At 38.6% G+C, this 22,658-nt stretch overlaps 1 protein-coding gene and 1 long non-coding RNA gene across 5 annotated transcripts in view; one reads left to right on the forward strand and one right to left on the reverse strand.

The window, feature by feature from the left end:
• tcerg1b (transcription elongation regulator 1b (CA150)) overlaps nt 1-22,658 on the reverse strand; it is a 36,019-nt gene that overhangs the window by 8,696 nt on the left and 4,665 nt on the right. Inside the window, exons 3-15 of one of the 4 annotated variants that reach the window (XR_015520707.1) lie at nt 21,753-21,896; nt 19,254-19,530; nt 17,011-17,259; nt 14,680-14,868; nt 14,240-14,340; nt 14,074-14,162; nt 12,447-12,607; nt 12,260-12,335; nt 8,804-9,019; nt 5,139-5,228; nt 4,944-5,062; nt 3,180-3,330; nt 1,937-2,101 (exon numbers count right to left, since the gene is read on the reverse strand). Coding sequence is in view for 2 of the 4 variants with exons in the window: in XM_087301902.1 (XP_087158028.1) it covers nt 1,937-2,101; nt 3,180-3,330; nt 4,944-5,062; nt 5,139-5,228; nt 8,884-9,019; nt 12,260-12,335; nt 12,447-12,607; nt 14,074-14,162; nt 14,240-14,340; nt 14,680-14,868; nt 17,011-17,259; nt 19,254-19,530; nt 21,753-21,896 (1,947 nt within the window). In the remaining 2 variants the exon portion in view is untranslated. Of the gene's footprint in view, nt 1-1,859; nt 2,102-3,179; nt 3,331-4,943; nt 5,063-5,138; nt 5,229-8,803; nt 9,020-11,423; nt 11,941-12,259; nt 12,336-12,446; nt 12,608-14,073; nt 14,163-14,239; nt 14,341-14,679; nt 14,869-17,010; nt 17,260-19,253; nt 19,531-21,752; nt 21,897-22,658 lie in introns of those variants that run through there. The other 3 variants (XR_015520706.1, XM_087301902.1, XM_087301903.1) reach the window with 3 other exon arrangements.
• LOC141379911 (uncharacterized) lies at nt 5,032-10,289 on the forward strand. Its single transcript, XR_015520788.2, has 2 exons — nt 5,032-7,713; nt 7,975-10,289. It is a non-coding gene; the product is annotated as an uncharacterized LOC141379911 (long non-coding RNA).

Genomic DNA, 22,658 nt, shown 5'->3' on the forward strand with positions numbered 1-22,658 from the left:
CATAAAAGGACTTTCTAAAATCTTGTAGCATTCTGCCAGGTGTCCCAACACTGAAGTACTACAGAGGGCTATGAATTGTTCCCCACACACACACACACACACATACACAGTAAAAAGAGGACAAATGCCTCTGTTCAAAAATCTGTTGCAAAGATCTACAACATTTCAATATTTTCCCTTTGTGCTAGACTTTTCTACTAGATGTACAGACACACTGTGTCCAATTCTGTTTTGAACATTACAATACTTCCCATGCAACAGAAGATTAATCAATTTAATTGCTTCTGCGCTATTTATCATAATGTTACCTCATTAAAAAGCTGCACTATACATTTAAAAGGTATTTTAGTACCATAGTATATTTTTAGAAATAATTTCATTGTTTTTCCAATATTTGTTTAATTATAAAAAGACTATATTTAGTGCTTAAAGCAATAGTTCACTAAATAACATTTAGGCCACTTGTTCTGAAGTCATTTGACTTTCTTCTGTTAAACATGAAACGAGATATTCTGAAGAATGTTGGGGGAAAAACACCCATTGACTTCCAAGGTATTTTGTACTCCTACTATAGACATCAGTATCTGCGTTTTTCCCATCATTCTTCAAGACATCTTGTTTTGTGTTCAATAGCAAAACATAAAAAATAAAAAGCTGATAAAAGTTTAGAACCGCTTGAGTGAGAATAAAAATAAGGATATTTTCTTGGGTGAACTATCCCTTAAAACTTTTGTTCTCGGCTAAATACTATAGTTTATAATATATTGTGTATAATAATAATAATATTAATTATTATATAAAGTGGAGGAACAGTTTTCAATACATCATGTTTTTTTCCTGGGAATAATATTTCTAAAGGAGCTGTTGACATGGAATTTAACCAAATTGTAATGAATAAAAACACAAACAATATAAACATAAAAATAAAACAAAACAGAAAAATCTTTAAAAATGTGTTGTGTAATAAATAATAAAAGTACACATGGAGAAAGTACTGAACTACTGAAATGTGTTTATTACTTTATAAAAAGGCTTTTTTGGTGATGGCAGCTTAAAGACGCCTATCAAATGAAGAATGAAACTCGTACATTATTGAAGTCTGTGGAAAACTCACACCTGAGCAGTGTAAAATCTTGATGGTTCTGTGGGTCTCGTCTATCAAATTTGATCTTTAATTTGAATTTTCAATTGGATAGAGCTCAGGTGATTGGCTGGGCCATTCTACAGTTTAATTTTCATCCTCTGAAAGCATCTGAGAGTTTCCTTGGCTGTGTTTTGGATCATTGTCTTGCTGAAATGTCCACCCTCGTTTCGTAGCTAATATTCGTTTACACTGACACAGGGCAGAGGGTTGCTGAAGAACTACTGAGAGATTTCAGCTGGTGTCTGGGCTTTCACTGAGTTTCTACACCTCACTTTCTACATGTGTTCAATACTTTATCCTGCGCAATTTCATTTTATTACACGTAAAATAATTTGTAACCTATTTCATATTGTTTTGCATATACAGATTTATTTTTCACTAACATCTGGTGAAAATTTCAAGTCAACAGCACCTTTAGAAATCTGTTTTTCAGAAAAATAATGACACGTGTTGAATACTTATTCCCCCAATGTGTGTGTGTGTGTGTGTGTGTGTTGTAATAATATATAATTATAATATATATTTTTCGTGAGTTTTTTAGAGTAACATTTTCTTATGAAAAGTCCATGAACTTGATCTGTAAAAGACTGAGAAGGTATATTTTGAGTTGATAGAACTTGTTAACTGAGTTTCTATATCTCAGATTATCAGAGGTATAGAAAATGTACATGGTTTAAACAAAAACTGTGCTGGCATCAGAATAAATCTGAAAAACATGGTATTGGAGCATCCCCTTCAACTTGCCTTGATTACTCCTGGACAACAGAAGTTCCTGTTATACATTCTTCTCACCTTTGCCTGCTTCTCCACATACTGCTTGTAGAATTCTTCTCTAGCAGCGGAGCTCTCCACGGCTTTATATCGCTGGTCAGTCTCCAGCTTATCCTTCACTTTGCTCCAGCGCTGAGTGATGTCCACATGATGGTCTGACAGCAAATCAAAGAAGTCCTGCTTTACCTGCAGCCAGAAACACAATTTATACCAAGTTGTCAGATTAAAAACAACAACCAATAAAAGCTAAATTCAACTTTCCAAATTTGAAGAAAAAATCCTTATTTTTACTCCCACTCAAGCGGTTCTAAACTTTTATGAGCTTCCAGTAAGATTTTGTTTGGCCGCAGTACCAAATATAACCACCAGATGAGCTCCAGTTTACATTGGTGGCCATACATTGGCGCCCCGTATGTTTGGAGGAATATAAACTGTATTTTTCAGACTTGACAATATTGTCGATTAAAAATTAGATAAAATTCAAAAGTAGTATGGGAAGTTTGGAGGTATTCGAAGTGAATTTAGCCTCTAAAAACATTTATATGTGGATTGCTGTAGCAAAGTAATCTTTCCCAACTGATGAGTATCCTTGTTGCAAACTAATAAATAACTCTTGCAAGGTAATACCAATCACCAGATATGGAAACTAGAAATTTTAAGCTTTCAAATGATAAATTGTTATGATTGCTTTATGTTCAGACTACAATATTGTGGATTAAAAACGTAATTGCAAATGGTCTCACATGTTGTTGGGTGTCAGTAAACGTGTTTTGATCTATTACTCTTCCTACGTAACACAAATATATAAATAAATCAAGTAAAAGACCTGCTTCACATGCAGTCAGAAACACTATTCATACCAAATTGTCAGTTTTATATTAACAACAACAACAAGCAAAAAAAGCTAAATTAAACTCCAAATTTGAAGTTAATGTCTCAAAAAATGAGCTTTCAGTAAAATATTTCGGCTGCGTACCAAAAATGACCACCAAATGAGCTCCAGTTTACATTGGTGACCATACATTGGCGCCCCCTATGTTTGGGGGAATATGAACTGCATTTTTTCAGACTCTTGACAATATTTGTTCTGGTACCCTTTCTTCATAACAAAAAAAAAAGTGGTAAAATATGTATTCAGAAGTCTTAGACCTTTCTAATGATATACAGTTTGTCATGAGTAGATGTGATGGTGATGGGTTAATTTATCTCACTCATCCACAGTCAATGAAAGAGGTGTTTTTTTTGTCTGGGTGTAGGAGCAAACCTTGTCTACTTTGTTTTTGGAGTCTTCTTTGTCCTTCTTTCTGAAGGCGGTCATGTACTCTGTGAACATCACCTCTCTGTCCTTCATCTTCTCAATGGCCTTGAAGCGAGGATCCTTTGAGTGTTTTGCTGCAAACTCACTGAATGTGGTCCTGAAAGGTAAAAGCGGAAGTAGTGGCTCAACAATGGGTAACCAAAACAAAGAAAAGTAACAATGCTTGAACATAATTTTCCTTTGTATGCTTTTGTTTTGGTATAAATCCCCTTAATAAGAGATTCATTGAACGATTCAATCAAACGATTCGTTCAAATGAGGGACTCATTTCGAAACACAAAGTAATGAGTGCTCCAAAATCTCCATGTACTTTTCAGCATTAATGCTGCCATCACAGAAGTGCAAGTTACCTTTGCCAAGGGCACTGACACATGGAAGTATGCGGTTTTGGACGCAGCCTTAGTGTACATTTAGGAGCACACTAGCTTGTTGATCATCTTAAAGAGCCATGAAACCCCCTCGTTTCAGCAGGGTGTTTTCACACCTCTACTTTGGAAAAAGTCAGAAAAGTGGGCGTGTCCAGCTCTGTTTAGGGGGGAGTGTCGGAGTAGCAAAAGATGGATGGTGTGGGAGTGTCGATTTAAGCACGCGTTGAGTTTCAGAGTCAAAACACACACACAGGGGAAAAAGTGACAGTGTTTACATGGACATCTGTAGTCGAATTATTTGCCAAATTGTTAACTTTAACTGCAGTTTGGCTCTTTCATTCAGGGAATTCATTCATGCCCCTCACGACAAAAGAGATTTTTGATTCGAGGAATTGCTGGAAGCGTGTATTTTTCATGCAATGTTTGATACCGCACGGCGAATGAGGAAAAAAAAACTCGGCAGGTAAGCCAAGTGTGTTATTCCGGTCACAAAATGCTGTGAAAATCCTACACGAGGTAAAAGTTTGGTTGTGGTGCTAACATGTTTACACTCAATGCAATACTATGTTCGATACAAACTGAATAAACAAAGAGCACTGGTCGCTCACTTACCAAATCTGTAGAGACAGGAAAATCCCAAGCAACTAGAACCGCGTCTTTATTAAGAGGAGACGAGCAGCGAATTCGGATCTCACCATTTGCAGATGAAAAAAAAAAAAAGCTCCCGGGCAAACAATGTTTATTGTTGTCAAGCGTTGCATGCACTAATCCACACGTGAGTCCAGCTGCGCTCTCACAGGGAGAAAATGAAAACAAAACTTTCACTGCAGCAAATTATAAAAGCAACACTGCTCGCTTGTTTTGCCAACAAAACGTGGCGTCTCTGCCATCTAAACACTGTTACATTAATGAATATTAATGTAGTTGCACAATAGAGCGCACTGATTGGTTTGAACCAAGCGTTACTCATGCATTAATGTTTGTTTGTTTGCTTGTTTTTTGTTTGTTGTTCAGCACACTCGGAGACGTAATACGGGACATCCAGGCTCAGACGTCCAGTCTGCACGCTGGAATACAAGCCAAGATCTCATGGCCGTGACGCAGCTTCAAAAATTCGTTTCAAATCGGAAGTACGAATTTGCTTGAAATATTGAAAAACAAACAATTTTCCCTTTTTAGTGAAATATATGTGTACTAATAGTGTTTTTAGCTGTGTGGGACACATATACGACTGTCAACAGCTCAAAAAATGTGTTTCGTGACCCTTTAATGAAGGTTACATAAGACATTTCATTATTTAATGCTGAACACCCAAACTGTAGAAAAGGCCCGTTCAACAGACCTCGTGTGAAGTTTGGCATCTTCCATCATCCTCCGGAAGTCATCCTTAGACTGCATGAGTTTATTCTTCTTCTCTTTCCTCTCCTCTTCAGCACGAGTCTTCACATACTGATCGAACACCTGCACAGTGAATGGAGACGAGTTCACAAATCTGCCCACTTCTGCTCATTCAGGCAAACCAGCAAATGGCCCTTACCTGCTTCCGCTCTTTAGGGTTGAGCAGTAAATACCGAGGGTCAAACACAATCTTGTGCAGCTCTTTGTCCCAAGTGGAAAAAGCAGAAACCTGCAGATATGAGGTGGACAGAAAAAAATTACTTCCCAATCAACAACTTATCCAATGGCTGTTATAAGAAAAACAAGTCAAGTGAATCATTACTCAAACAACTATTGGAACCCAATAAAAGAATCATTTTAATATTGCAATTACAGCCAACTGAAATGAACATTAACTACAATCACCATCAACTACACTGCTGAACAACTGGATATTAAAAAGAATATAATAAACGTAGAGCTTCTATATTTATTGTCATGTGATCATATCAAATTAATCAGCACAAAGTGGCAACTTCTTGAATATCCAAAGCAACGGTACACTCTCCTGTGGTAAGAGCAATTATTTGGCATTTCATGCAACAAAGTAGAACCAATACTTTTTTAAATATGTATAAAAAGCAGACAGAGATTGTAGTATGAACAGTGACAAGAGAAGGCATGAACACTACTGTAAAAGTAGGAGTGGGCGGTATGACTGTCATTACACAACTCAATGGAGTATTTGATTTGCTGTCAATGAAAACACTGTATAACCTTATGTAACCAACCGGTCGTACTACATCAAACCCAGTCAGAGCTGAGATCGAACCGGCGATTCTTTGTCTAACAAGGAGGGTAAAACATCTTGTTGCTAGCGCCCCTTTTGAGGTCAGAGGAGTGAGGTTTATCTGCATAGCACTTCGCCATAGATATATACATTAGATGTCGCCTGGCCTATTGTTGCCTATTGGACGGAATGCGTCAATAGCGTCGCCATCTTGGTACAGGGTAGCGCTCCTTTGAATTGAATGCAGGACCAAGGTACAGTGGAGGACTGTGGCCATCCAAAGCCAGAGATTTACACATATACACATATATATATTTTTTTCTAATTACGAAAATTAATTTTACATCACTTTTCTACATTGATGGATCAGTGACCGCACGGGCATTCCTGACAAAAAGCTTGTGTTTGTGTGTACAGAAATGTACTATTCACCCTCCCAGTTAAATTTGATCTAATCCGTGTCCTGAAACACACCTCCTCTCCTGCTTTCACTTCTCATACTGACGGAGGGAGCGATTCGTTTGTGAATGAATCTCCGTTATGAATGACTCCTTCACTGGCCGACAATAATACAAGTTTCTGGCGGCGCAGCATCTCGTTGTCATATTTCTTCTGCATTGTTTGCTGATTTTATTCAACAAAACTAGCACAAGCCGAGTGTTTAGTGCGATTTGGAGCTGCTTTGCCTTATGGTGAATGCAGTAATTGACTGTTATCATCAATAACGTTACCTGATTAGCACAAAAGTTCAGAACATACAAAAACAGAAAAAAAACTTAATATTACCAATGAAATGTTTTGCCTTTGTGCTTTGTTTTCTTTGTTTGCTCGTTACTACACCCGTAGACAGCGCTAAAGTCCAGCATCTTCACGTAATAACACTGTCTTGACTAGTGCGGTTGAATGACATTTGTCCTGGGAGCACTGTACCAATGTGGCGGCGTTATTGACGTATGCTCAGGGTCCCTATGCGATATCTAGTGTATATATCTATGGCACTTCGCTAGCTAGCCTTCATTACACTCATCCCCCTAAACCTCACTCCCATCCCGGACGAGCCCCCACATGTAACCAACTGGTCTTACTGCACCCAACCCGATTCTGACCTGGACTCGAACCGGCTATTCTTAATATAGGAGTTGGTTGCTATAAACAAGAAGGCTAAAGACCATGGCCTTTAGCGTCTGTTGCTAGAGCACGTTTTGAGGTCAGAGAAGTGAGGATTACCTGCATAGCACATCGCTAGCTGGCCTCTGTTACACTCACCCCCTTAAACCTCACTCCCATCCCGGACGAGCCCCCATGTGTAACCCACTGGTCCTACTGCACCCAACAAGGTCTAAGCTGGGATCGAGCCGGCAGCTCTTTGTATGGGAGTCAGTTGCTCTAACAAGGAGGCTAAAGACCATGACCCCTAGCGTCTGTCACACGTTATACCTGTAATTGCTCATCCATGTTTCATATCTCTCATATCACAATGTCAACATGCTCTCATTTCATGCATCGGATGTCATCTCATTTACAACTGTATTGTAAATACATTTGGAGGACTTCTGTATTGATTGTAGGGGTGGAAAAATCCTGCCTTATTTAGTCCGGTTGAATCGCACTAGAGTTCGTTTTCCCTTTTGGTGCGGTTCATTTGGGTAGGTGAGAATGCAGCAATCGTACTCGAGTGCGCACCAAAAGCGGAACAAATAAGCGTACCGAGACCTGCTTGAAGAGGTGGTCTCGGTACGTTTTGAAACGAACACTGGAGCGGTTCGTTTGGGGTGAGAATATGATCCGTACTAAAACAGGTCCAACCGCAAAAAGTACTGCGCCTTTCAGACTAATTAAGCTGCCGTAGGCCAATGCGCTGTGCTTTATGGGATATGGAGGAAAAATATTTGTTGACAGCGCTTTACCAACAGAGAGAGAGAGGAGAGAGAGAGAGAGAGAGAGAGTCTTTTTTTGTCCTTACCATTTATTATTATATACTTTTGTTAATCTTTTTTTAATTTATTTATTTTTTTTATCAACTTGTTAATTGTGACAACATTTATGTATAATATAACGATATGTATATGTGTTTATTATTACTTATATTTATTTTATCTATATGAATGTTCTGTATTTTGTTATTGCTTTGGCAACATTGTGATTTGTTTTACAGTCATGCCAATAAAGCTCTTTGAATTTGAATTTGAGAGAGAGAGAGAGAAAGAGAGGGGAAAACATGACCTGACGTTGGTAATATTTCCGCAAGATGACCATGTCGCAGTTTAGCTAAATTAATTAACGCCTCCTCCTGAAGTGACGAGTGATGCATTAAAACCCTGTTTTCCAGCCACAGCTGAGCTTCATTCTTGAAATGTATAGTTTGTCTAAAGCAGGCATACAATCAGTCAGCGCAGTCGTCCCTTCATAGTAAAAAGCAACAATTTGTGTCTGCTGGTTTTGTTTACTAGCAGGAGTTCATTGGCATTTTCCTGCACGTGAATTCTAACCAATCAATAAGCAGTTTAGAAAATATGTTCAGCAACATCTGGCCAATGACAGATGTGGATTTTGTAAGATGACTGCATTTTGGTTCGTTTCAACTGGTTCGGACTAAAGCCAGCAGTGTGGTGTGAAAACGACTCAAAGACGTCAGAAGATGCAGCAATGTATCATTTATTACCCTTGGTGCGGACCAAATGAAACGAACTACAGACAAGAAAGCACCCTGAATCAGGTGTGTTCGGTTAAGGAGATGTGAAAATAGTGCGGAGCTGGCGGTCCTCCAGAATCGTGGTTGACAAACACTGATTTAAACTATGTGTGAAGTGTGTATAGAGCGTTTTTAGCAAGAACATCTAAACAGAACTTCTAAAGATATTGATCATACCGCCCATCCCTACCATCAAGCACAAATCATCTACCACCACGTCACTCATTTCAAAAAAAGGACAGGGTAAGAAAGTGAAGTGACAGAAAGAGCAGAGAGGAACGTAACACTCTATATTACATCATATTACAGAATGATAGGAACAAGAATGAACATAAGATTGTACCTTGGTGGGCTTCCATTCAGATTTATGTGTCTAACATTACAGAGCTGGTTAGAGTATTGCGTTGGATTGAAGTGTTTTACCCCTCTCTCCAGCAGCATGTCCCTGAACTGGTTCATGCGGGCCTCCAGGGGCACCAGGGCCCGATCGCGAGCAGCCTTCAGCTCGGCCTCCACGGCCACATCTTTCGCGGCTTCAGGCTCCTTCACATCGTCCTTCCTGAAGAAGCGAGAAGAGGACGATTGTAAGAAAAAACATTTTTAAATTGTGTTACTCTTTTGTTTGCTTGTTTTGCTAGTATGTAATGGTTTAAAACTAAAGAGAATCCCTTTTTCTGTCAAATTTCAATTAATAAAAATGCCTAAATCTAAACTTTTGGTTGTTAATGACTAATTTTGTGATAGATTTTAGCGGAAAAAACATTACACTCACGGAAATAACTTAAAGCTTAACTGAAGTATTGACTATTCAAATCTAATTAACCATACTTTAGTTTGATAGCTTGATTAAGCTAACTGAATGTGCAACGTGTTAAAAGTCAAAGGAATGCATTTTCCTTGCAGTCCCTATATTGGGATTAGGGATGCAACGATGAAGCGGTTCCACTATTAACAGAGCTTTAATTAGTCATGGTTAATAAATTGTAAAGGCTTCTTAACACCGCGTTTCTGCATGGAATAAAACTTCTGCAACTAAACAAAGTTATGCCAACTGTCAAGAAAGGCATTACAAATCTATGCATTTGGCCCTGAAGAGCAGCAATCGCTCTCTGCAGCGAGGTCACATTCGGTTCAAATGCCTGTAGACTAGTCGTTCACTCGGATGTTGCATTTTCCAGACTAGTTAGCCTCTCCTTGCTTTCCTATGCTTTCATCTCCACAATTACCGCCACTAGCGAGTTGTGCACTTCTTCCCGCAGGGATGATATTACTTCTTGAAACTCAGCCACATAAGTGTCAAACTTTTGGTGAATTCTGGTTTCCAAAGACTTAGGCCCCGTTTACACTAGTGCGGTTTAGTTTTAAAACGGCGTTTTAGAATGAAAACGATCCGCGTCCACACTCGCGTTTCACCCAGCGTTTCTGAACTGCTCTCCGTCCACACCAAAACGCTGAAAACGCACATCACGTGACCACACACACACTCTCAGGCAAGCGCTGTAGCCAATCTACCCAGATGAGAGCTGTGCTAGTCGGACTTCTCATCAAGCATCTCCCGCTGGATCTAACCTCACTATATTTATTAAACGGAATATTTCTTTCATCTTGTTGTCTTTATTTAACGACATATTCATTGGACATTGGAATCTATTACTTGTTCTCAGGTAACGTGTTTTGGCTAAGCGCAAAGATAAGTTAATGATTAATGTAAGCACGTACATTCTGTATATTGACTGATCGCTTGCCTTTATTTCCTATAATGTATAAACTTATTGTATGTTATACTTTTATAATGGCCATTATCGATTAAAACTGATATTCAGCAAAGAGAGGGTGTGTTTCGTATTTTCACTGAAATTGAAAGGAGGCAGTTGTTATCGGCTCCGTTTTGTTATAAATATGCACACAGTGAAGATGACGCTCATATTTGCAGCACGGCGCCTCAACATTTTTGCTGTCTGTTTAGTTGTTAATATTAAAATGAAAATAGGCAGTTCCTTATATCATGTTTACATTTTATTGTTGAGAAAGTAAAACAACGTAGCCAGGGTGATGTGAATGAAGTTATAAAGTACACTGTTCCCTTTGAAGATTTACCCGTGTCCTCGGTATAGTCTGTTTTCCATATCAAACTGAGAAGAAGAGACTGCAGCCATGATCAAACTTGCGAAGTTTTAACTTACACGGAGAAGATGCAGGACTGAACTGTGCGTGTTAGGCTACTTAATATTCAGGAAAAGCCCCAATCAGAGAAGCGAATGTCTGCAGCCCCGCCTCCGTTTTCAAATGTCTCCGTTTTCCATCATCCACACTGAGACGGAGCAGCTGCGTTTCAGAATGAAAACGGCCTCTCCAGCGTTTTCGAAACGCTCCGTTTTCGGCGCTCGAGAACTCCGGCGTAGTGTGGACGGATGGCGTAACCGTAGCAAAACTTATGCGTTTTCAAACTAAAACGCACTAGTGTAAACGGGGCCTTAATCTGCTGCCATTACTGTAGTACCATCAATCATGCTTGTTTTGTCTTTGGCCGACTCGGCAGACCCATTAGGGCTTGCCAAATCAGTCTTTTTAAGTTACAGTCGCTATTTAAAAGTTACGAACTTGTACACCAAGGCTAATATGCACGCACAGTGGATTAAAGGTTGATTTTAACCATGTCTGAGGCTTTTAACTAAGGGCCGTTCACATAGACCGTCTTTTGCACGAGCAAGTTTGTTATTTCTGGAGGCGCAAGGCTTGCGCACGGCGCTCACACTTTCCAGGCGCACCTAGTTGAAAGAATGCTGCAAGCGCACCGCGGGTCACGTGACAAGAACTGCGCATCATCAAAATTACTATGGAATATACACATTTCTAAATCAAAAAGAAAAAATACAAAAGGAAAACACCAAATTATTTTGTAATATAGTTGAATGCCAATTTTTTTTATTTATTCTTATTTTTATTTATTTTTTGTTCTGTCATTTATTTTCAGTGTAAAGTCCAAAGAGAAATGGACTATTGTTAGCTATTTAGGATTATTTTGTGCTGTATTAATTGGTTACTGAGCAGCAATAAATAACACTTTATAATATAAGGAGTTTGTGATTTACTAAACTAGTAGCGTTTAAAATTAATGAATGCATAATAATCGTGATAACCGTGATTATTCCTCATACTATAATCCTACAACCAAAATCTACGATCGTTGCATCCCTAATTGGGATAATGGGTGTTTTGAAATGTAGAATATATCTTTAAGCTTGGTTTCTTGTAAACAAATCCCAAAATATTTATCATATCAATACACATCACAGAAGGGCTGAAGCTTGGATGGTTCACTGGGGTTTGCCTAACGAAGGCTAAAAAGAGGTCAAGCAAGGTGGGTTACCTTGGAGGCCCATGTTGGCATCGCCAGAGCTTAGAAGCGTTCCCTGAAAAATAGTCCCCAGTGCAACAGGACCACTGTTTGGGGTCAGGGGGAGGCAGGCGTGAAGGGCACTGATGGGAAACAGTGACTGATTTGATTTGGTCAATGTTATGGAGTCACCACTTTTCACAGACCCAAACTAAAGATTAGCACAGCTAAGACAAGCATTGGGTGCACAAAAAAAGTCGCCGAAGATTTCTTCAATTGTGACACAAAATGATCCAATCAACACTGGTGGTTCGGAAGCAGTCCTGATTTCTTTTTTCTGCATATGATTAGAAAATAATATATGATGCTTCTCCTTTCTCCTATATAATACACAATCTAGGTGCTCTGCAGGGCTCAGTGTTTGGCCCCTTATGATTCCTCTTAACTGCTGTTGGTACTTACTTCCTCTTCTTAGCTTTAGAAGGCTCGTCGTCTAGCATATCCTCCATGGCTGTGGCGATCTCTTCTTTGTTGAAACCTGCATGTGAAATAAAAGTGCTTTTAAATAAAAAATAAAACAAATTTTTTGTTGCTTAACCAACAAAAAGACCAAAAAATTATCTGCAATATGATTCACAAAAGATTTCACCTATTTTCTTGATGTCATCTAGGCCTCTTTTGTGGGGAGGCTCTTGAATGTATCTGTCCACATCAGCGCGGCCCACTAGCTCCTCGGGCCGGTCCCACATAGAAAGTCGAGTGGTGGGGTTGTAGTAAAACACACGTTCATCTCCAGTCCAGACCACACACCTTAAAAAAACACAAATGCATTCCAGTTTTAAAGGTCCCATGAAATAAAATAAAGTTTTTACATGTTAGTATCCGTATGGTAGTCTTAAGATTATTAACAAGCTAGTGTGCTCCTAAATGCACACTTAAGCCTGATTTATACTTCTGCGTCAAGTGACCGGCGTAACCCACGGCGCATGCAACGCCCGTAGCTGTGCATTTATATTTCTGCGAGCTGTCTCTGTTGGTCTGCATTACACTTCCGAAACGCTAGTTGGCAGTGAGGTGTAAAAGTTCCTCTGTGTTGAGTTTCTTCGCTACTGTTTTGCTTTACCTGAACACTTCCTGGATGTACAAGTGGCTCAAACTCGCTCATTTTGAGGCAGGAACCGGCGGACGTGCAACAACTTTAACCATGAGGTAAACACAAAACAAAACTTTCCATCCGGAGCTCCTTTACGGGACTCCACACTTGTAAACAATCGCTCCCTCAGGCTCGCACCATTCACGCGACTCTTGGTCCCGCCCAGACTCATCAGCGCTACCAAGCCGACCAATCACATAGCTTGCGCTACGCGTCGTTGCGATGTTTAGTTACATTTTTTGAGAGGTGCACGTCAGCGACGCCGACGGCCACGGCGAAGGGCTATGCGTCAGCGCCGTAGCATACGCCGCCGTTTGACGCAAAAGTATAAATCAGCCTTAAGGCGGCGCATACCGCATACTTCTATGTGTCAGTGCCCTTGGCAAAGGTAACTTCTGTGATGGCAGCATTAATGCTGAAAAGTACATGGAGATTTTGGAGCACAATATGCTGCCTTCTTTTCCAGGAATGCCCATGCATATTTCAACATGATATTACAAGACCACATACTGCAGACATTACAAAGTCCTGCTGCGAAGAAAGAGGATGCAGGTTCTTGACTGGCCTGTCTGCAGTCCTGACCTGTCTCCAATAGAGAACGTGTGGTGCATTTCGAAGTGCAAAATGTGGCAATTACGACACTGTACTGTTGCCCGCCCTAAGACTTAATGACAGGATGAAAGGGACAAAATTACACCTGAAACACTTCCAATACTTAGTGTCTTCAGTCCCTGAACATCTTTTAAGTGTTGTGAAAAGGAAAGGCAAAATTACAAAGTGTTTATTTTGAAAAATCTGCAATGAAATGCAGGTTAAAGTAAATTTAGAAATAACTATTATTTTTTCATTTACGTTTTCCAAACTGTCGCAAGTATTTCTGATTAGAAGTTCTAAGTAACTAGGTAACATTATGAGTGTGCAGTTGTGTGGTGCATGTCAAATTACCAAAACCATGTGGTCACTTTGACAGCAAGCATTTAGGAAAACTTCCAATGTGCTTTACTAAATAAAAGTTGTCTGAAACCAAAGACATTGTTGAATTTGTTGTCCTGCTATCCTCTCTCTGACCTCTGCAGCTTATCTCACCCACGTTTACTGAAACAGTGATGGTAGAAAAGCTTACCAGGGAGTACCAGGAATGGGATTCGTGGCTACAGGTTTGCCCTTCTGTGTGGCCTTTTCCTCCTCAGTCATATCTTCTTCCCTGGGCAACTAAAACATCAAAGACATGATCAATAACATTTCCAGAACTTACTTCATTTAAACCATTGGTGAGCTTTTACACTTACCTCTTTAGATTTCCCGAAGTCAGCTTTGGCTTCCATGTCTATAAGCTTTAAATCTAAATTGATATTGTTGTGGATATCTCTAGCCTTGTCGCTGTCCTTATCTGCTCAGACAAAAATAAGTAGCATTTCTGAAAATAACATACTCGCATACTGATTTGTTTGTTTGTCTATTTGTGTTCAACACCATGCCAGCTACTATAGCCATTTTCATAGCAAGAAAAAAAAAGATTATATTAAAGGTTATACAATTTATTTTGATTAAAAACTCTAAACCCGTCTTTGGATTAACAGAGTTCAAAATAACTTCAAGAGAATAAATTGAACAACCTAAATTATCTAGAATTAAAAGCAACACAATCCAATAGGAAAAGTGCAGTTGCAGTGCTTTAACATACTCAAATGCAAGAGTTATTGGTCAGCCCCCCAAACTTTTGGAGTACCTCTCTCTTTTAGTTCAAAAGGTTTCTCCCAGGTGGACTCCAGCGTTCGGTTGTTGTAATAGTAGATCCTTCCATCAGCCGTCTTGAACTCGGACCACTCAGGAAGCGGAATAGCACCCGCCAGAGACATAGGAGATGCAGCGATAGTTAGCTGGGGATGCATCATGGGAACTAAAGGAGGGCCCATGCCTGGTAGCACAAATAAAGAGTAGCACTTAGCAACAAATTAATTTATATTAATGTATGTTTATACATTAAAGCAATTTACAAACTAATATCAGTTATTCAGCAAAATTAACTTTAAGGTGAGCGACGTTCGTCTGACAGGTCCATTTGCGATAGCACCCTCCCAATGGATATTGGATACGACGAAATAGCCAAGCATCCAGCCCCAAATATACAACTATCTCATCGAAACTCCAAGTGATTTTACAAGAGAAGTTAAAGGCCTACAAGTCTTTGGATGCCAACAATTTGGTGTGGTCATGTGCAGGAAAGAATGTCCCATGATTACCAGATTCAAAACTTTGTAGTGCTAAAAACCGAGGTTCTGCCTAGCCAAAGACAAGGAAAGACAACGGAGCTATACAAGGCCTGGGTTATCATCAACAAGCAAAACAACTGCATTCTGACAGCGAACTGCACCTGTACGGCAGGGTATGTGAACATACTTTTTTACATTTCATTCTAAGCATTCAGTGTCCGCAGTTTAATTCACCGTATGTAACTGTTTCTGCTGAAATCATTGCTTCAATCTAAAACAAGTAATGTGTATGATTCAGCATAGCGTGAAATTACCTGATATGAAATGAGAACTGCAGAGTCCAGCGTTTTTAATTAGGTCCTCACTCTATTCAGCTATTCTGATGGCTGTTAGCCAAAGATGTCTGCGGTTGGCATTAAAAGCAGTGTGGTGTACGGTAAAAGTTACGTTTTCTAATTTATTCGAATTTGGCATCCTACCGCACAACACGACATGTTTGATATTACAACCTGTTTTTGCAACAGGTATGCGCGGTTGAACCTGTGTGACGTCATGTGGGATGTAGGTTGGGAATTTCCCTATGGAAGTCAAGGTCTGCAGAATTTTTCTAAATGTATTTTGTGTTCAACAGAAGAAACTCATAATGCTTTGAAACAAGTCAAGGATGAGTAACTGATGACGAAATTTTCATTTTAGGGTGAACTATTCCTTTAACACCAATAATCTTAATGACTTATTTTTTCTATGCATTTAATAATAATAATAATAATAAATATATGTATTTATTTTTTAATTAATTAAAAAACAAAAATTCACCAAATTTCCCAATAGATTTAGGAAGCTTAGTCTGAATGCATGTTATATATGAAAGGAGTGCCATCTACTGGTTATCAGAGTTATTTAAGTTCACCACTATACTAAACACATGTATTATTATTTGTTTTGATTTCAAGGGTTAGTTCACCAAAAAAATGATTACTCACTATTTACTCACCCTTGAGTGGTTTCAAACCTTGAGTTTCTTTCGTCTGTTAAACACAAAAGATATTTTGAAGAATGCTGAAAACCTGTAACTATTGACTTCCATAGTATAGAAAACAGATACTACGGAAGTCAGTGGGTGCAGGTTTTCAGCATTCTTCAAAATATCTTCTTTTGTGTAGATGAAGGATGCAATTGATGATGGAATTTTTTTTTCAGGGTGAACTATTCCTTAAACACCAATAATCTTAATGACTTATTTTTCTATGTATTAAAAATAAAAATAAAAATGTCCCAATAAATGCAGGGAACTGAGTCTGAACGCACTTTATATATGTAAAGAGTGCCATCTACTGGTTAAGAGTTATTTATTATCACCCCTAAACTAAATAGTATTATTATGCATTTAACATGTATAGATACATGTACCCTTGAGTGTTTCCAAACCTTTATGAGTTTCTTTCTTCTCTTAAAAACAAAGACATTTTGAAGAATGCTGAAAACCTGTAACCATTGACTTTCATAGTATTTGCTTGTCATAAAGGTTTGAAACAAGTAAATGTTGAGTAATCAATTACAGAATTTTCCGTTTTGCGTGAACTCTCTCTTTAACTTATTTGAGGGTTTCTGCAGGTTTCTTCAAGTCAAAATGAAACACTTTTTAAGACCCTTTACAGACTTATACTGGGCTAAACACTCCAGGTTACTTCTGTAAATAGTTTTTGTTTTAATGAAATATCATGTAAAGGCATGCGTCTTTAGTTTTCTTTCCATGATTAGGGAATTAAACTTTATTTTATTTTGTCTCTTGCCTTCATATATTGCAACTCGAATTACTTACAAGGCATCAACTCATTTCTACATACCAGGCAGTGGGATGTGCATTCCGGGTAGAGGCACTCTGAACGGAGGAACCATGACAGGGGGGAATGGAATTGCACCAGCCGGCGGGGCCACAGGCAGGCCGGGAGGAAGACTCTGATGCAACAGCGGCATCGTCTGCACTGCAGTGACCGTAGCCGTTACTGTAGGTACACTGACCACTGCCACAGGGGTCACACTGACACTAACAGGAGGAGTAGAGACCACTGGAGGCATCTCTGACACTACAGATGCTACAGGAGGAACAAAACAAAAAAAAAAAAAGATGATTAAATAAAACTTTGCAGATGTATTAAATTGGCAAAATATATATATATATATTTTAAACCCTTATAAAAAGCACAATATATAATTTTACCATTGATAATGTACAGGATCTGTAATATATACTTTAATATGTTTAACTAGGAGCCACAGTTCAGAACACATGCTATTTGGGGAATCATTGTTTACCCATAACAGAGTGAAAGTTTATTATTATCATATTAGTAAGGGCCACTTTACATTTGATTGACTTTTTTTTTCTTTTTTTTGATGGAGAAATCCTGCTGTATTTAAAGAGCCCCTGTTATGGGTTTCCATGCAGTGTGTAACAGCTCTAAATAAATGAAAACATTCAACTGAAGTTTAAATCTGGAAGTGCACCGTTTAAAACCATTGATTATCAAAGCTAAGAGTCGACAAAGTTGAATATATCGAAAAATATGACCTTTTATAATGCATAATGGGATTCTTTAATCAATTATTGTGTGAGGAGCATCAAAAATGTGCTCCCTCAAACAAACAAAAAAAAGAAATCCATGATATGGACTTCAATGATATGACTAGGGCTGCTCGATTATGGGAAAAATCATAACCATGATTATTTTGGTCATAATTGTAATCAGGATTATTCAAAACGATTATCAGTTGAAGTCAAAATTTTCCATCCTCCTGTGAATTTATTTTTATATATAAATATTTCCCAAATTATGTTTAACAGGGGTTTTTCACAGTATTTCCTATAATATTTTTCTTCTGGAGAAAGGCTTATTTGTTTTATTTCAGCTAGAGTAAAAGCAGGTTTGAATATTTAGAAACCTATTTTAATAGCTCGATATTATTAGCCCCTTCAAGCAATACATATGTTTGATTGTCTGCAGAAGAAACTACTGTTATACAATGACTTGTTTATTTACCCTAATTAAGCCTTTGAATGTCATTTTAAGCTGAATACTATTATCTTGAAAAACATCTAGTAAAATATAATGTACTGTCATCACAGCAAAGACAAAAGAAATCAGTTATTAGAAATGAGTTATTAAATCTATTATGTTTAAACTGTGCTTTAAGCATCTTCACTGTATTTTTGATTTTATTATTAATTAATGATAAAAACAGTCGGCAGCAGCAGGAATACCGCACGCTGTCACTTTAAGAATAGTGCAGCTCTGATATGGTTTCTCTTTCTCGTGTCTTTTGATTCTCAACTTGTTAGTTGTTAGTTGTATTTGACCATTAAAGCGCTCACATTAAGATCGCGTTAGATGTGTGTGTGCTCTGCCGTCCGAGGCTAAGTGCGGCGCGCGCGCAAACACACACACACACGCTACCTGTCCGAGGCTAAGCACGGTGCGCACACACACAACAGCACGTGCTCTTTTAAAAATATGAATGATGCGCATCTAGTGCTGCAAAAGTTACATTACAGCACACGCTTTTAGTCATTTTCACGTGGAACTGAGCTTTGCAGAGGCAAAGAGCTTTCACATGTGTACAACTGGAAAGTGGGCGGTACGTGATGGAATAATCGTTTATCACGATTAATGGTTTTTCATAATCGTTAAAAGCCAAAATCGAAATCGTATTTTTGATTAATTGCACAGCCCTAGATATGACATAAAAAAAACAATACAAATTTCCCTGATTTTTCATTTGAAGAGACTAGTGTTGACACAATAATGGAATTTCTAAGGCTGCATTTACACTGCAATGTTTAAGTGACTCAATTCAGATTTTTTTTCTCCCATGTGCCACAGATCGGATATGGCCCATGTATGTGCAAGCAGAAACTAATGACAAGGATTCCGATTTAGTCAAATCAGATTCAGGCCTTGTTCATGTGTGGAAATTTATCCGATGTGAATCGGATCTGTGTTCTCGTGTTTGCAGGTAGATCGGATGTTACGACTTGGATATATCTGATTTGGAACAGCTGACCATTCTATGATGTATATGCAGTACTCACTAATAGAGGGTTGTGATGCAGTCGGGGCCGGACTAGTGCTGGGGTCAGGGCTGGTGCTCAGGGTGTGGGAGGGGGACATGCTCTGGGTCGAGACTGTGTCGGTCACAACAGTAGCGGTGGTGCTAGCAACATTAGCAGAAGCGGCGCTGTTAGGAGCCGCTGCAGCTCCTCCGGACTGAGCTGCCATCAGCGGGTTAAGCTCTGACTGTTGGATGATCTTCACTCCTTCTGGTTTGGTCCAGGCTGACTCGCGTGTCCGAGCATTATAATAATAGACCTGGAAGAGTGTTAAAGAAAGGTTTCAAAAGTCACAGGATGCTCATGCCAGGACTAGATCAGGATGGAGGACAGGTTTTTCCAAGTTACGAAGCACACTATTTGTCTCAGATGGAGAAAAGCTAGTTCATGCTTTCATTAATTCTAGGTTGGATTACTATAATGCTCTGGCTGCTGTTTGCCCAGAATCCTCTATTAATAAACCTCAGTATAGCAAAATGTAGCTGCCAGAGTGACATCGATGACATCGAGAAAGGCCAGCGTCAGCCCAAAACACTACTGAATTGTCGTGAAAAAAATACCAACTTGGGTTTTAGGTATGTGTACAACGCTAATACAGTGTTCTGAATATATGCACCTCACTATCTTTGGGTCCTAGGTGTGAAAGGACACTCTGGTTGGGTTTAGAGATGTGCTGATGAGTCATGTCGTTTTGTAAATAATAACGTTTTTGTCTGTGTGGACTTAATACATTTATTTTACATTCCTTCATGAGATTGAATTATGCAGCTCTTTCCCATTAACACACAAAATGGAGGCCTCAATATAATATATATGTTCAAGCCTAATCACGACGTCAGAGTTTATATTCCTTCCTCAGGCGAGCTTGAACAAACAACTGGCTGGAATACTTTACATCTGCTCACTTTTTATCCTACTTACACTGGCTGCCTGTTAAGTTTCATATTGATTTTAAAATATTGCTTCTTACCTATAAAGCTTTAAACAATCTAGCTTCTGTTTATCTAACCAACCTTCTGTCTCACTATAATTCAACCCGCTCTTTAAGAGCTCAAAACTCAAGGCTTCTGGTAGTACCCAGATTAGCGAGGTCTACTAAAGGAGGTCGAGCCTTCTCATTTATGGCTCCTGAACTCTAGAATACCCTTCCTGATTATGCCAACAGCTGTGAAGAGATGATGCTAATCATCGAGGACCTCAAGGACATCACATACAAAGAGATGTTGCCAACCAACAAGAACTTCGAGAACAACACACACACTTAATACACTTCATTAAACATGTACACATGGATATCACCTATATGCAATAAAGCTGCAGGTTAACTCTGTCTGTATATAATAAATTATATCTGATTGTAAATTTAACTTAATTTGAATGTGATGCAATAATGTGCACCTTTTGTAGAGCTGCTGTGAAACAATAATGATTGTAAAAAGTGCTATACAAATGAAATTGAATTGAACCAAAACCCTAAACTGACTTAAACTGACTATTAGGTTCACCTAAAAACTAAGATTGTCTTCGTTTACTGACTCCTTGTTTCAAATATTTTTGAGCTTCTTATGTTGAACACAAGAATATATATTTAAGAAAGCTGGAAACCTGTAGCCACTGACTTCTATAGTATTTGTTTTTCCTCTTATGGAAGTCGATGGCTACAGGTTTCAAACTGTCTTCTTCTGTGTACAACAGAATAAAGAAACTCATAAAGGTTTGAAACCACTTAAGAGCGAGTAAAAGTGAGTAAATGTTCATTTTTGGGTGAACTACTCCTTTAAAAGGCCAAAACGTCACGAACAGGGAACATGGAAACCAGGAAACAGAACCAAATCTGTGATCTAGAAGTCCTACTAAAAGAGATTTGGGCCCAGATTGCAGTTGAAAGAGACAACTTTTACAGTATGTTCATTCATTTTCTTTCTTTATTAATCTGGGGTCGCCACATCGGAATGAACCGCCAACTTATCCAGCATATGTTTTACCCACCGGATGACCTTCCTGCTGCAACCCATCTCTGGGAAACATCCATACACACATTCACGCTCATACACTACGGACAATTTAGCTTACCCAATTCACCTGTACCGCAGGCCTTTAGACTGTGGGGGAAACCGTAGCACCCGGAGGAAACCGACGCGAACACAAGGAGAACATGCAAACTCCACACAGAAACGCCAACTGACCCAGCCGAGGCTTGAACCAGCTACCTTCTTTACAGTATGTTATAAAGAGTAAATTATTCTGTACAACATAACTTTGTAGATCAATTCATGGACTGGGTTTCAATTTACTAGAACGTCTATGTTAAGCTGCTTTGACACAATCTACATTGCAAACGCACCCTAGAAATAAACATTATGTTTTGCACGCACATCTTTAGGAACAAAATTTCAGCACTGATTCCTCATTAAAACTAACTCTTGCATTATTGCATTATTATTATATGATGATTATTATTATTATAAATGAGCTTAGTACCTTTCCTTCTGGAGTGTTGTTCTCTACCCAAATTTCCTCACTAGGCAAACTAGCTGATCCTGGTGATGGAGGCATTCCAGGTGGAAAGATCATCCCGGGAGGAGGAGGCATGTTACCCATAGGCGGGGGCATGAACGGCGGCCTCTGTGAAAAATACAACATATTTATTACATTTTTAATATAAGAATAAGCATGAATAGAAAACAAAATGACTTATTGTAAGACTTTATTGAAGAAAACTCTGTCTTGAAACTTTTTTTTTAATGACAGTAACCCAGATGACAATGTATTCAAATTTGGGACGAATTTAAATCGTTTGGGATGTTAAATGAATAATGATACAAGTTTGAAAAGCAGGGACCATTATGTTTTCTGTAAACTGACTAAACATGTCCTTATCACCACGTCAATTGTATCATTAAACTGAAGACAGTAAACATGACAAGTACTTAAAAGTGCAAACGATAAAAGAAATTTGCAATATTTAGTCAATTTGATGGGGTTTTTTCTCAGCTTATGCCAGAAATTGTGGATTTAACAAACGAATGAATGATGCAACAATCTAATTCTCCATGACATCGATTTATTGACATCTTTTGCTGGTTAAACACTGATGACTGAAAAGTTACATGCAGCATGAGATGTTTGATGTTATGTTTATTTTGTGCAGTATTTAATATTGTAATGCTGGGTTCACACAAAAAGCACACATTTTGCCTCAAATAACTGAAGTGATTTGCATGAGGATAAACACATCCCACTAGTAAATTAGAGCTAGTGACACTGACTTTTTACATGGTGTAAATTAGTTTTGCTGTACCTGTTATTTAAACCAAAAGACATACTCCTGATAAAACAATATTTTTTCTTATAAAATGTAACACAAAGCTAATTAATATATATATA

This window comes from Danio rerio, chromosome 21, assembly GCF_052040795.2.
Source record: "Danio rerio strain M-AB ecotype USA chromosome 21, GRCz13ab, whole genome shotgun sequence".
NCBI lineage: Eukaryota > Metazoa > Chordata > Actinopteri > Cypriniformes > Danionidae > Danio > Danio rerio.